We start from the raw sequence: 12,802 nt of genomic DNA, 5'->3' as shown, positions 1-12,802 counted from the left end.
AAGTGACGCAACAGCGAACGTCGGTTAAATATTCCCCCCTGTCCACTGTGGGAGATTCGTTCCGCCTGTTTATGAGTTGGACAGTGAAACGGTCTTTGTCAGACACGTGATTATTTAGTTGATTTTTAATATTAATATATTATTTTTAGATTATTATTATTTATTATATATATATATTTTTAATATTATTATATTAAAAACCAATATATATTATATTAATATATAAGAATGCACATGTCTCCGTTCTCAATTACGTTTTTCTGCGTTTTTTTTCTTATTTTACACATGGCAAACCACGAAATATGAAAGAAACATAAAAGTAAAAAAGGTTGAAATTCCGAGAATAACGTGAAGATAAGATAAACTTTATTGATCCCCATGGGATACAAATTTTTGTATTACAGCAGCTCAAGAAAACAGGAAAAAAGGATAAAATTATTAAAAATAAAAATAAAAATAAAACATATGTACATCAGTTAAATAACGGCAGAGAAAAAAATACAATAATAGAATAATACCAGGAAGTCATCACATTTAAAGTAATTCAACCTGCGAGTTATATAGTTAAATATAATATATTTAAAACTAAAAATTTCACTATAAATACGCTCATAACAAAATATATTAATTAAAGTTATTTATTTTAAAAGTTGATAAAGCTTTAAACAAATCAAGTTTAATTGATAATGAATGACGTACACACCAAATTAACACTGAGAGACAATCATCGTCACACGGATCCTGAGTCAGTATTCAAACTTTTTTAAACCACGTTTATATGAAAGCGTGTAATTGTCAAATCTGATCTCAGATCGGCACATGACCGGCCACGTTGCCACGGCCGCAAACCTCGCGGTATTTATACTACCCAGAATCCCTCTGACTTCCTTTCTGCCTGATCCGACATGGTGGGTGCATAGCCGTTTCTTCTGAGAAATCATCGCCACTGTTGTATCTGTTTGCATCCTTGCCTATTTGTTTGTTCCGATAGTGTTAAGTATCCCTATTGATTCTCTGAAGCATGATCTTACAAATGATGTTGATATTGAGCGTAGATGTTGTGTTTTTTATGGGTTATACTTTGTCAAATTGTCCCCGGTGTAGCCGGCTGGAGTAGCACAGTGACTGCCATTCGGGAGCTAAAGCTAACGTGGGTGAACATGCTCGATTCCTGGATATATTTAGTGTTATTTATTACATGTTCTGCATGGATTTTGATAGCCAGTTTATACTCTGTATCTCTTTATTATACATTGTAAAGTACATTTAGTCTACACGGTGTTTGGTGACATAGCAGTGTGTCCGGTTCAGTTTTAACCCGGTAGTGTGAATGGGCCTTACCATTCTACTTTCTGAATGGTTCTGTTAATGTTACTACTTGGAGCTGTGGTTCTTACATATTTTTGGTTCTTGGCTGTTTTATTTTTAGGTGTTTAATGAATGCATCTGAGGGTTATGTTTATGTCGCTCACCGTCTTCAATTAGTTTGGTGTGGCATGTTAGCAGCAGAGCAGACTGGTCAGCATGGAGACTTGTCTGGCTTGATTCACTGTGAGACTCTGAGCTAAACTGAGTTCATATTGTTAACTTAAGACACTTGGTGTTTTCTTAATGTGTCGGTATGGGAGGAGGTTGGACAATGGAAGATTTTAACTTCACCTGATGCATCTGTATTAAGCATAGGCACATTCAATGACGAAACCATTTGCCTTACCATTCCTTATTTGTTGTGTTACTTTGTGGTATACTAACACAATTTTCTTCTTTACAGCCTAAAGGAAAGAAGGCTAAGGGGAAGAAGGTGGCACCTGCCCCTTCGGTGGCCAAGAAACATGAGGCCAAAAGAGTAGTCAACCCCCTGTTCGAGAAGAGGCCAAAGAACTTTGGCATCGGTAAGTAACTGTGCAGCTTTTTGTTAGGAATCAGACTCATTCGGGTGCAGATGATGTTAAAGAATATTTGCTATCTTAACAACAATGATGATTTCCCACCAAGATCGCTGATGCACTTTTGGATTTAAAAAAAAAAAGAAATGAGTCGCCACAGTTTTGCTCCACGTCATGCTGGACACTTAAAATGTTTTGTTGAATCCCACAGGCCAGGATATTCAGCCCAAGCGTGATTTGACACGCTTTGTGAAATGGCCTCGTTACATTCGCCTGCAGAGGCAGCGCTCCATCCTCTACAAGCGGTTGAAGGTTCCCCCTGCAATCAACCAGTTCACCCAGGCTCTGGACCGCCAGACTGGTGAGTTTAATATTTTGCCTGCGGAAGAAATCAACTCATTGATGGTGTTACCCTTTGCAAATGATGTGAACGAATATTTGCTATCTTACTGACAGTGCTGACATCCCACCAAGATCACTGATGCATATAATAGAAATTCTCTCCCATCTGTTTCATGCAAACGTGTATGTGGCCAATTCTGAGTGGTTGAAGTAAATTTTGTAGTGTTGCTTGCTTTCCCCAGCCACACAGCTGTTCAAGCTGGCCCACAAGTACAGGCCAGAGACCAAGCAGGAGAAGAGGCAGAGGCTGCTGGCCCGCGCTGAGCAGAAGGCCGCTGGAAAGGGAGACACCCCAACCAAGAGGCCCCCTGTCCTCCGTGCAGGTGAGCATTAATGATGGTAGAGCTGCGAGACTGTAGATTGTGTCTGACTGAGTTATAAGTTATAAAAGGAACCATGTTGTTAGATGTGTCTCTTAACTTGGCCTTACTGCAATGATGACTTGAATTTCTTCACCTGAATCACTCCTTGATGGTTATTGAGCTTTTTAACCCTGAGCATTGGCCAAAGTTCCTCAAATTAGTTTGAGGCTGCTTGTTAAATATTGAGAAGATAATTGTATATTTGTCTTTCCCTACAGGTGTGAACACTGTCACCTCTCTGGTGGAGAGCAAGAAGGCCCAGCTGGTCATCATTGCCCACGATGTGGATCCTATTGAGGTAAATTTTAATACTTTAGCAGCTGTTAAGTTGTGTAGAAAGTGGTCTCTAGCAATGATGTTTGAATTTCTTCACCTGAATCCGCTATGTGGATCAAAACACGAGCTTTTTAACCCTGAGCAGAAACCACCAACCAACATGTCCTGACCATTGTAATACTGTGGCTGGTTTTTGGTCACATTTAAAGTATTGCTTCTTCGGGTTTATGTTAAGAATTTTCCTCTGATCATTTTCATCCTGTAGCTCGTCGTGTTCCTGCCAGCACTGTGCCGCAAAATGGGCGTCCCATACTGCATCGTCAAGGGCAAGGCTAGACTGGGCAGACTGGTGCACAGAAAGACATGCACTTCAGTCGCCTTCACACAGACAAACCCGTAAGTGTGCACACAAACTGACCTCTTAAGTTTATTAAAGGTGTAAGAACAGTAAAACATAAGGGAAGCTTATTTGGAAGAGTGATCAATGTTGATGTGATGCATAAATGTTTCTGTATTGTACTGACTGGTTTTGTTCTCTCAGTGAGGATAAAGGTGCACTTGCCAAGCTTGTGGAAGCCATCAAGACCAACTACAATGACAGATATGAGGAGGTGAAAAAGAGTTAACTGTTGATTAATTAAAGTTCTTTTTTGTATCTTAGAACATTTGTCACCATCTAAACTTGTTTAATTTTTTTTTCCAGATCCGTCGTCACTGGGGAGGTGGAATTATGGGTCCCAAATCCACAGCCCGCATCAGCAAGCTGGAGAAGGCCAAGGCCAAGGAACTGGCAACCAAGCTTGGTTAAATTGTTTGGAATAAAAAATATATGTCCTAATCGAGTGAAGGAGTTGTTTTTATTAGTGCAGAATTGAAATATCATGAACAAAGTTCAACTGAAGTCTTTCAATTTACAATGGAGGAATGTGAGCCATTTCTTTAATTTGATAGTACATTATGATTAGAGGTTTTTGCAAGAAGAGACAAGGGTAACATTGCATTACTCTGAATTAAGACCAGAGTTGTATATTGTGACATCACGGCAAAAAAATCTGGCATATTCAAAGTTATTAGAATGGAAAGGTGTGATTCTTTTAGCACGATGTAAAGCCTAAAGCTTAACAGAAAATGTTTTCAGGTAACACTTCCGTGAAACATTTCAGTGACTGTAAAGTGTACTGAAATTTGAGTGGGGGATTGCAACAAAGCACAAACCACCAGCTGGTCCAGTAAATGATTCATCTGTGTCCCTAATGAAGTGTTTGGAAAGTTGCTCAAATCCCTGTCCAATTAATTCACAGCTATAAGGTTTGACAACAGCAATACAAACATACTGAAGGCACCAATAAATGGTAGTGTTAACTACTGTGGAATAGTTCACATGCAGAAGAAAATGCAGCTGAGTTTACTGCAGAAAGTGCCAATTTTCAAGGACTGCACATTTGTGATTGGTGGTTCTTTGGCTAGTTAATCCAGTGATGCTGACACTGAGTACAGTTCACTTTCTAACTGGTGATCTCTGTCTGACCAATTAATTGTATGGGCATGTTTTTATGAAGGATAAAAGAAAAAGGGGATAGAGCAGGTCAAAGGGAGTTTGATTAATAAGTCTTTGGCCAATTATGCCCTAAAATTATTTAGGTTTTATTTAACAGGGAAACAGTCTGAAAGAGAATTACTTGAGTCACTGTACAAATATAACTATCCAAAATACTATGGAGTATTCTTACTCAGAGGTGATGTGCAGCATAGTGAAGAATGGAGGGGGCCAGTTTAATTAGTCTTAATTTATTCCCATAAACATCTTTCTGGAGAATAATCCACAGCTATTTACATATTTGCATCAATGCAGCGTCCGGAGCTGATGCAGCACTAATCAAGTATAGCACAATGTGTTTTAACTGTCACTGCATGAAATCACATCATGCAATCTTCTTGACGAACTTTGCAAACCACATGTAGGAGGTGGCGGCGCACAAGCCATACCTGAGGAAAAAAATGAGTGACAAAATCAATTACACAATATACTGACAAGTAACAGGACGTAGTAAAGGTGGTTCACAGTGAAAGTTCCCACTTACCACGTCATGATGTACTGCATGTGTTCATTCCTCAGAGCGACTCTGGTCTGTCCGCCTAGTGGTCCACCAGGGATGGTGCTGCCTAATAGACACAAGACAATTTCGCTTAAGTAAACATGATCTTAATGGCTCCATTTATCAGATTGTCACTATTATGTAGTTGAGTCAGAGAGCATCATGGATTTTGTAGTCCTTGTACCGAAGTCGGCATCAATGAAGATGGGTTCCGCTCCAGTCACACTGGACATGCCTTCCAGGTCTCGGTAATGCCAGCGGTTTCTCTCCACATCATTGTTGGGCACAAAGGGTTTTCGTTGCTCTGTCAGCCTGACTACACCGACCACCTCCACTTCATCCTCCACCTACACAGACACATTATCACAGCTCTATTGAACAGCTTGGAAAGGAATACAAATACAGAGAGGGAGGCAAAAGGTTAAATGTATAAAATGTTTGCAGTTGTGTCCACAAATATTTTAATCCACATAGATGAGGTTGAAAGGGAAACTACAGTGCAAACATTAAAGATTGTTTACGGGGTTTGGTAAATACAGAGGGAGTTTCATGAAATCTCATTAAATGCCAAAAGTGGAGTCTCTGTCCGTAGCAGACAAACATTCTAGGTTGTGGAGTTCAATTGAAGTAAATTCAACAGACTTCTGTAGTCTGCTCTTAAATCTCTAAAAGTTGGAGGCTAAATTAGCCACTAGCATAAAACAGCTGAATTGGCTGCAAATGTGTTGCATTGTGGGTTATGTAGGCAACCATTTTCAACAAAGAAGACAACTGGTTCTGGTGCGTTTTTTTACTCTCCACTATGAGTCCCATATTGCTCTAAGAGGGTTATGATAAAACTGGTGGAGTATTAGTGTGTCACTCCTGCATTACTACCAACCTGCCCCTTCATCCTGGTCTCTGGTCTTATCCTCTGCCTCGGGACGTATCCTCTGTTCACGAGGATTGTGATGCTGCGGTCGAAGGGGGCAAAGGTCACTAAGTGCATTAAATGTATAAATACGAGGATATCGAAGTGAAAACAGGGTTTCATGTGTTGTCTTACCCGAGGTCAGTACAGTGGAACGGAGTGATGACATTGGCACCAGTCTCTCCGCTTGAGGACAGCCTGCCTGCCTCTCGGGCCTCTTTCTCGGGGTCGACAGGTGAGCGGGGCAGAACGTACAGCTCCTGTGAGTGGTCGAACTGTCCTCGCACTCGCACCCTCCTGTACTCCAAGCTGTTCAGCTCATGAGGACTAACACCCAGGGAGGAAATCAACAATGAGGACATCTGCACAATAGGTAAAATAGTGGCCGTTTTCAGGGCAATAAATAAGTACCACCCTCACAAGAGTCGTAAAGATAGAATGCATTCTTATTTCCAGTGAATCAGTTTCAATGCGTGCATGTTAAGTGTATCAGGTGCATTTTATACAGGCAAAAAAGTTAAATCACAGTTGAGAGGGAATGCGTATCTTTTAGCATTTATTCCTAAAATTTCACAGGCAAGGCTTCACACATTTCTTGTCACAGGTGTAAGAATTGTTTTGCTGTATTTCTCCTGTCCTTGAAATTTTGTACATTTTCATCACTTTAACCTTGGAAAAAAACAAGTCTGAAAAAATGACTTTAAAACAGACAAATTGTTGGGTTTGGATCTAAAACAACAACAAACTGACTTTCACAGTTCTGTGACTATATGGCGTTATTTGCCTCATGAAGCGGTTTGGTTTAAAGTTGTATAAAGTGTGCTGCTATGAACAGCCAGTCTGCGTTTTGAGAATATGAAGAAAGGTAATAAACCGAAGGGTACTCACTCAGTAGGAAGAGGAATCGGTTCTGCTGTCGTCAGCTTTGTCAGCTCATTAATCAGCTGCATTTTCCACTGACGCCGTTTCACCTTCACAGAAATTTAAAGTATCTGAGTCAGTTCAACGCACGACAAACCACAGATCCATTTGTAAAAGTGATAACACAGAGTAAATGAGCCACACCTGCCATGTACCGAGGCCGAAGGTGGTGGCAGGGATGAGCAGCAGGAACCATTTGAGGAAGGAGTCTTCTCCCCTCTCTGCCCCCGCTGCCGTGGAGCTGGACTGTCGCACCAAGGGAACAAACCGACCTGGTAATAACAACGGATGGATGCACATAAATCTTTGTTCTAATTTATAATGAGAGGCAAGCAGTGAAATTACAAATGGCAAAGCTTGTGACTTTAAATTGAGGTTAATGAATAATTATGAAAGGAAACGTTTGATGCAATTTAACATGTTTATGACTTACCTAGTGTATAAGTTTTCATGGGTTCAATTTTGTTTTCATTGAACATATAAATGTAGATTTCCAAATTTCCCTTGTAAATTGATTTGCATTGTACCTGAAACTACTCAGGCAAATAACCTTTAAGACATGCTCTTAGATCAAACATTTAATTTCTGCTTTTTATTGTTATTTTTTTTTTTTTTTAATAACCTTTATTTAACCAGCTAAGAAACCCATTGACATCGGGATCTCTTTCACAAGGGTGACCTGGCCAAGAGGTCAGCAGCACATGTCAAAAGAACAGTTACAATTAAGTGACAGTGCAGATTAACAACACAGTGTTTTCAATAAAAAAGAAAGTGTGGGAGCTGTGACACAACAACAAAACAACAATTTAAGATTTTAAAAACACAGGCACTGTTCAATGGTCTCACGCTGTCTGTCCCTCAAGACAATTAACTATTGCAAAAAAACAACGTTAATACTTTGACGTGTATTTCAACAGGTATTCTTTATTGATGATGTCTCGTTCATTTTGGAGGTTATGAACAAAAAGCACTGAGGAGAAGTAATACCTGGAGTCTAGTTTCCCCTTCACATTGTATAATACTGTCATGACTTTATTTACCGTCTGTACGTTTGAACACTGTCAGTCTAGGCAGGAGTAGAGTCCTCTTGATGTAAATGACATGTGTCTGCAACAACAGAAAACAAAGCTCAAACCCTGAAATCACAACAATGACATTCACGAAGCAAAGAGAAGAAAGTCTTAATACTCACCTGCTTTTTAAGTGTCGTAAGAAGCCTGCTGGAGTAAACCAGCGCTGCTTTCACAGAACCCATGTTGACTACACACAATGACACACAAGAGGTAAAAAAAATTGGATGAGAACAAACGACCACAGAACAGCTACATAACTGTTCTCAGGGCGGACATCTTTAGGTGTTACTCCTTCCGGGTTTGTGACGCTCCGCCCCGTGTCCCCCCCCCCCCACGTGTGTAGAGGAATATGTTGATATCTTCGGTCTTGTAAATCACAGGCTTTCATGTGTTTGTTGTAGCTGGATTTAAGGTTAATTTCGTCGACATGGATCTCGCCTCAAGGGATTCGTACATTCAGAAACTCGCGAGTAAAGTCTTCTCTCAACGAGAGCAGGAGCCGAAGAAGAAACCATTTGGTATGTTTTTATTTCATACCTGTTCTTGATAACATGTTGTCTGCTGTAACTGCAGCTATTACTGGTATACAGTGTAAGTGCTGTCGTTTGAAGAAGGCAACTAAAATGCAAAAATGTGTCAGAGAACCTCTGGCTATTACAGCAAGTGACCACAGGAGGCGCTACACTGTCACATTTCAATCTATAGTGTGAATAATTTAATAACTACATTTATAGCTTGTTATAAATTGTTTTTCAAAATTTCTTAGCTACCTTTTTAGCCTTAAAAAAATACTTTTAACTTTAAAGATGCTCCCATCCACTTTTTCATAATAAATATTGTTATTGTGTGTAATGTTTCACAAAGCTGTAGTAAACCCCACATTCAATTTCTTTATCAAAAAAATCTATATATATAAAAATACAAAATTTTACTAGGACATTTTTTTTTTTTACTTTTGCAAACCGGTAGAAACAACAACTGTCAGGTTTTCAAATTAAATATTTCAAACTGAATTGTGCTTTTTGTTATGTAGAACATGTTGATGTATTCTCTTTCAGTTCAGTCTGAATGTCTTCAAAGTGAGACTGAATGATGTCAATATCAGACCCGAGACCAGATATTAGATCAGATCAGTCCCATCTCTATTTGAACTGAAGAAAAAAATATTAGAAGTCGTTTACTTTATTTCAGAGTAAGAGACAAATGTCCTTGTCAGTTTAAAGTGACACAAGGAAAGATTGAACAGCTCACACCTGATGGTTGTGCAAACTTGTGCACAGATCACAGGAATAAAACGTTAGAGAATCATAAAATTGAATTGATAAACAAAACAATAAAAAAGTTTCAGCCTCAAACAGGAGAAATGTTTCTTTTATTTGAATCAATTTTAATGACGCAAACACACGGACATGTTTGTTTACATTTGATGGCTAACAGAATAATTGTAGTCATATCACCACTATAACGTTGAACATTCCATTATATGTCCATTAATATATCTGTGTTGTGTTTGTTTGTTTGTTTGTTTGTTTGTTTGTAGCTCATTTTAAGGGTAAAAGTGACACAGGTCCTCCAAAGAAGAAGAAAAAGTGCAAAAAGAAGCACTTTAAAGAAAAGGTTGCCGATGAGAAAACGCCGAAGAAGTCTGTACCCTTGACTGCTGCACAGAAAGGCTCGAACACAGCGAAACTGAACGGCTCCAAAGCCCAGGGCGTGAATGGATCAACAACACAGCCACCTAAAGGTACATGCTGGGTTTCTTAATAAAGTCATGCTTCTTTTTAAACATTTAATGTTTCTCTCTAACTTTATTTTTCTTGTCATTACGTTCTTCTGTTTTTCTCTTGAAGGAGGAAATGTAGAGTCCAACTTCTCCACAGTAGATGTTCTCCGCAAGAGACTACATGAAAAGATCGAGGAGTCCAGAGGGCAGGTAGGCAGCACACATGAAGGTTTATTGATCCTCCATTTGAAGTCCACACATGAACTCTAGATACTTTCAGGACACTAAGGCCTTGATATTTCTTCAGAATGTCATTTCACACATGCACCTCAAAGTGAGAGATTGTAATTGTTAGCTGAAAAATATCTTCAAACAGTCACGGTTTAGGTGGCCCAGGAGGAGGTAGAGTCTTAGATGAAATATTTACAACACTGTGACATGTATAAGAGCATCAATGCACCACAAAGACAAAAGAAGAAAAATTATATACAGGCAACTGAGGCGACCAGACAAACTCCAGTCAACGAGAGAAATGTCATCCCGCATCATCTGTTTGCTGTGAATGTTCCAGACTATTACCTGCTCTGTTTGCATATCAGCTCGCCCCGACTTCATGCAGAATTTTTTACTTGAGGGATGACAGGGAAAAAAAGTCTGCCTAGGTGAAGTCTGGGTGAGCAGATTTTGGCTGTTTGCATTCACATACGCCCCTCAGCCCGGAACATGCCGAGAAATCTTCAGGAGTGCAGTGCATGTGTGAAAGCGGCTACAGTGGCCGTGAATCTGACTTTAGACTTCACCAACAGACTCCTCAGCAAGATGCATGTTTTTTTAGTTTGTTTTTGATCACAGCATCAAACACATTGAAGAAAGAAAATTAATGTTCAAGTGTGGATTTATGGTTAAGGATGCACAATGTGGATTTTTCAGCTGATATTAAATATGATTATTACCTGCTTTTAACAAGGAAACAAAAAATTTCCAATTTTTGCACTTTAAGAAGTTAATAACTCGTCCGTGTCTCCACAAACTTAAGACTAAGAAAGGAAAAGAGGAACAGAGTTTACTTTCCAGTCTTATTCCACAACATTTCTTGTTACAGAAATATAAAAGCAGAACAAATATCTCATGGCTCAATTTCTTATTGACAAAAGCATGTTTATTCTCCTCTGTGGTGTATAAAAAAATGTGAATACCAGGAAACATGTATCCTAAATAGATACCAATATACTGTATCTGTTTTGGCTAAAATAAATAAAGTAAGATTTATTTTTATGGTGAATGCCTGGCTGTGATCAGCGGCTGGTCGGCCAGATTTCATCCTGCTGCTTCCTCCCGTAGTCTCCTTTATCCTGTGCAGCTACAGGCCACAGCAGGGAACGCTCAGTTTTGTGATAGCTGAAATATTTTGACTACTTTACTATTTAAAGTAGACTTTTGATACAGCAGATATCAAAGAGCCTAATCCTCTTCTTTAGTACGATTTGGTTCACGTTGAGGATTGTTCTGTGCAGTAGTTAAAAATGAGTTTGGTTTCTTTTTTTTGGACTAACATGATTTATTCACTTTTTTTTTAGGGAGCTCCAAAGGATGCATTATCAGAGGCCGTCCAGGCAAAGCGAGCGAAGAGAAAACTGGAGCGTGAGCGCAAGAAGAGAAAGAGGAAAGAGTTCCGGCTGAAGAAACTTGCTGAACAAAGCGCCCAAGAAGAGCAGCCGGAGATTAAACAGGAAGCACCACCGGCCCCGGCTGCGAACAAAAGAAACCAAACCGCCATCATCTTCAACAAGGTGGAGACGGTGGAGGAGGGATATGTGGACAAAATCCAGAAGAAGAAGTTGAAGAAACAGAGCATGAAGGGTCAGATCACGCCGCTGACGGGAAGGAACTACAAGCAGCTGCTCACGCGCGTGGAGGCTCGCAAAACCAAGCTGGAGCAGCTGCGGGAGAAAGACGAGGGGAAGGCCCGCGAGTACGAGGAGAAGATGAAGTGGACCAACATGCTCTACAAGGCGGAGGGCATCAAAATCAAAGATGACGAGAACATGCTGCGCACGGCGTTAAAGAAGAAGGAGAAGAATCGGTCTCAGAGGAAGAAGAACTGGAATGAGCGCAGCCAGAACATCTTAGGGAAGATGCAGCATCGGCAGGACAAGAGGCAAAAGAACATCCAGAAACAAAAGAAGGCGAAAACAGAGAAGAAGAAGGACAGGGCGAGGAAGAGAGGCAGAGTGCTGCCCGAGGACTTGAAATAAGCTGCAGTTGAAGATGAAACTGTGTGTGGTGTTTTGAAGCAAGAGAATCTATACCATTTTGTAACGAGTGAAAAATAGTTATCTTTTTACAGAGGTATGTCTGTCAGGGAGTCGTATGATGCGTCTGTCATGATCAATAAAATGTGATCCTTCGTTCTTGAAATTACTTGAATTATTTGTAGATTATACCAACTACAGCCGAGAGTCTTCAGAAAGAAATTATAGCTGAAAATGTTTTAAAAACATGCTTCTCTTTTTTGCCTGGTTAAGACAAATGATAAGACGTCTGAGAGCAATAACAAATCTCTCCGATTATTTTTAGAAAAGCAAATTTACGGCTATTTTTGGGAAGATCCAAACGGCATTTTCCAGACCTAGATGGTAAATGGACTTGAGCTTATATAGCGCTTTTCTAGTCTTCCGACTACTCCAAGCGCTTTTACACTGCATGTGACACCCACCCATTCACACCCTTTCACACACTGATGGTAGTGATGATCGCTATGTAGTACCATCCATCAGAAGTAACTAATCCCATTCATACACCACCACTGAAGCAGTGGGAGCAATTCAGGGTTGAGTGTCTTGCCCAAGGACACATCGGACATGTTGCCCAGCTGGGGCATTGAACCCTCGACGACTCTACCAACTGAGCCACAGCTGCCCATAATAATAGATCTGTTATGAAAACCCTTAAAAGTTTATGAGAAGTTGTGAATCTTTTGTAGATAACCTCATAATGGAAGCTAACATGTTACTTAGATGTAACACTGTTCTTGTGCTTATTTCCAAACTGAGAAAAGTGCTTGTTTAGACCTGTCTAATAAAGTATAAAGACCCTTTACTTAGACAAAACTATAACCCCAAACTCTGACACTTCAATTACTGGATTAAACTG

General features: G+C 39.9%; 3 protein-coding genes and 4 non-coding genes across 7 annotated transcripts; 6 read left to right on the top strand and 1 right to left on the bottom strand.

Moving 5' to 3' along the window:
* Nucleotides 1–1,696: 1,696 nt before the first annotated feature.
* Nucleotides 1,697–3,768, top strand: rpl7a (ribosomal protein L7a; the record flags this gene model as incomplete). Its single annotated transcript, XM_061062046.1, has 7 exons — nt 1,697–1,892; nt 2,098–2,247; nt 2,471–2,611; nt 2,869–2,948; nt 3,192–3,322; nt 3,468–3,537; nt 3,630–3,768. Coding segments are annotated over 7 exons (873 nt in total), but the record flags the coding sequence as incomplete, so codon positions are not given.
* LOC132992726 (small nucleolar RNA SNORD24) lies at nt 1,938–2,007 on the top strand. Its single transcript, XR_009676365.1, has one exon. It is a non-coding gene; the product is annotated as a small nucleolar RNA SNORD24 (small nucleolar RNA).
* LOC132992727 (small nucleolar RNA SNORD24) lies at nt 2,303–2,372 on the top strand. Its single transcript, XR_009676366.1, has one exon. It is a non-coding gene; the product is annotated as a small nucleolar RNA SNORD24 (small nucleolar RNA).
* On the top strand, nt 2,718–2,790 carry LOC132992725 (small nucleolar RNA SNORD36). Its single transcript, XR_009676364.1, has one exon. It is a non-coding gene; the product is annotated as a small nucleolar RNA SNORD36 (small nucleolar RNA).
* LOC132992724 (small nucleolar RNA SNORD36) lies at nt 2,998–3,072 on the top strand. The gene has a single exon (XR_009676363.1). It is a non-coding gene; the product is annotated as a small nucleolar RNA SNORD36 (small nucleolar RNA).
* A 930-nt stretch (nt 3,769–4,698) lies between the features above and the next one.
* LOC132992330 (surfeit locus protein 1) lies at nt 4,699–8,176 on the bottom strand. The gene is made up of 9 exons (XM_061061572.1): nt 8,046–8,176; nt 7,894–7,960; nt 6,998–7,125; nt 6,821–6,903; nt 6,068–6,259; nt 5,903–5,975; nt 5,207–5,369; nt 5,008–5,089; nt 4,699–4,912 (listed from the first exon to the last, which is right to left on the bottom strand). The coding sequence occupies exons 1-9, from the start codon at nt 8,106–8,108 to the stop codon at nt 4,849–4,851; spliced, it is 915 nt and encodes a 304-aa protein (XP_060917555.1). The 5' UTR covers nt 8,109–8,176; the 3' UTR covers nt 4,699–4,848.
* A 57-nt stretch (nt 8,177–8,233) lies between these two features.
* Nucleotides 8,234–12,067, top strand: surf6 (surfeit 6). Its single transcript, XM_061061571.1, has 4 exons — nt 8,234–8,444; nt 9,467–9,670; nt 9,777–9,859; nt 11,227–12,067. The coding sequence occupies exons 1-4, from the start codon at nt 8,354–8,356 to the stop codon at nt 11,902–11,904; spliced, it is 1,056 nt and encodes a 351-aa protein (XP_060917554.1). The 5' UTR covers nt 8,234–8,353; the 3' UTR covers nt 11,905–12,067.
* Nucleotides 12,068–12,802: the final 735 nt, after the last annotated feature.

This window comes from Labrus mixtus, chromosome 17 (genome assembly GCF_963584025.1).
Source record: "Labrus mixtus chromosome 17, fLabMix1.1, whole genome shotgun sequence".
NCBI classification, from domain to species: Eukaryota; Metazoa; Chordata; class Actinopteri; order Labriformes; family Labridae; genus Labrus; species Labrus mixtus.
Note: the sequence above shows the minus strand (reverse complement) of the source record. Positions and strands in the feature narration are given on the sequence as shown.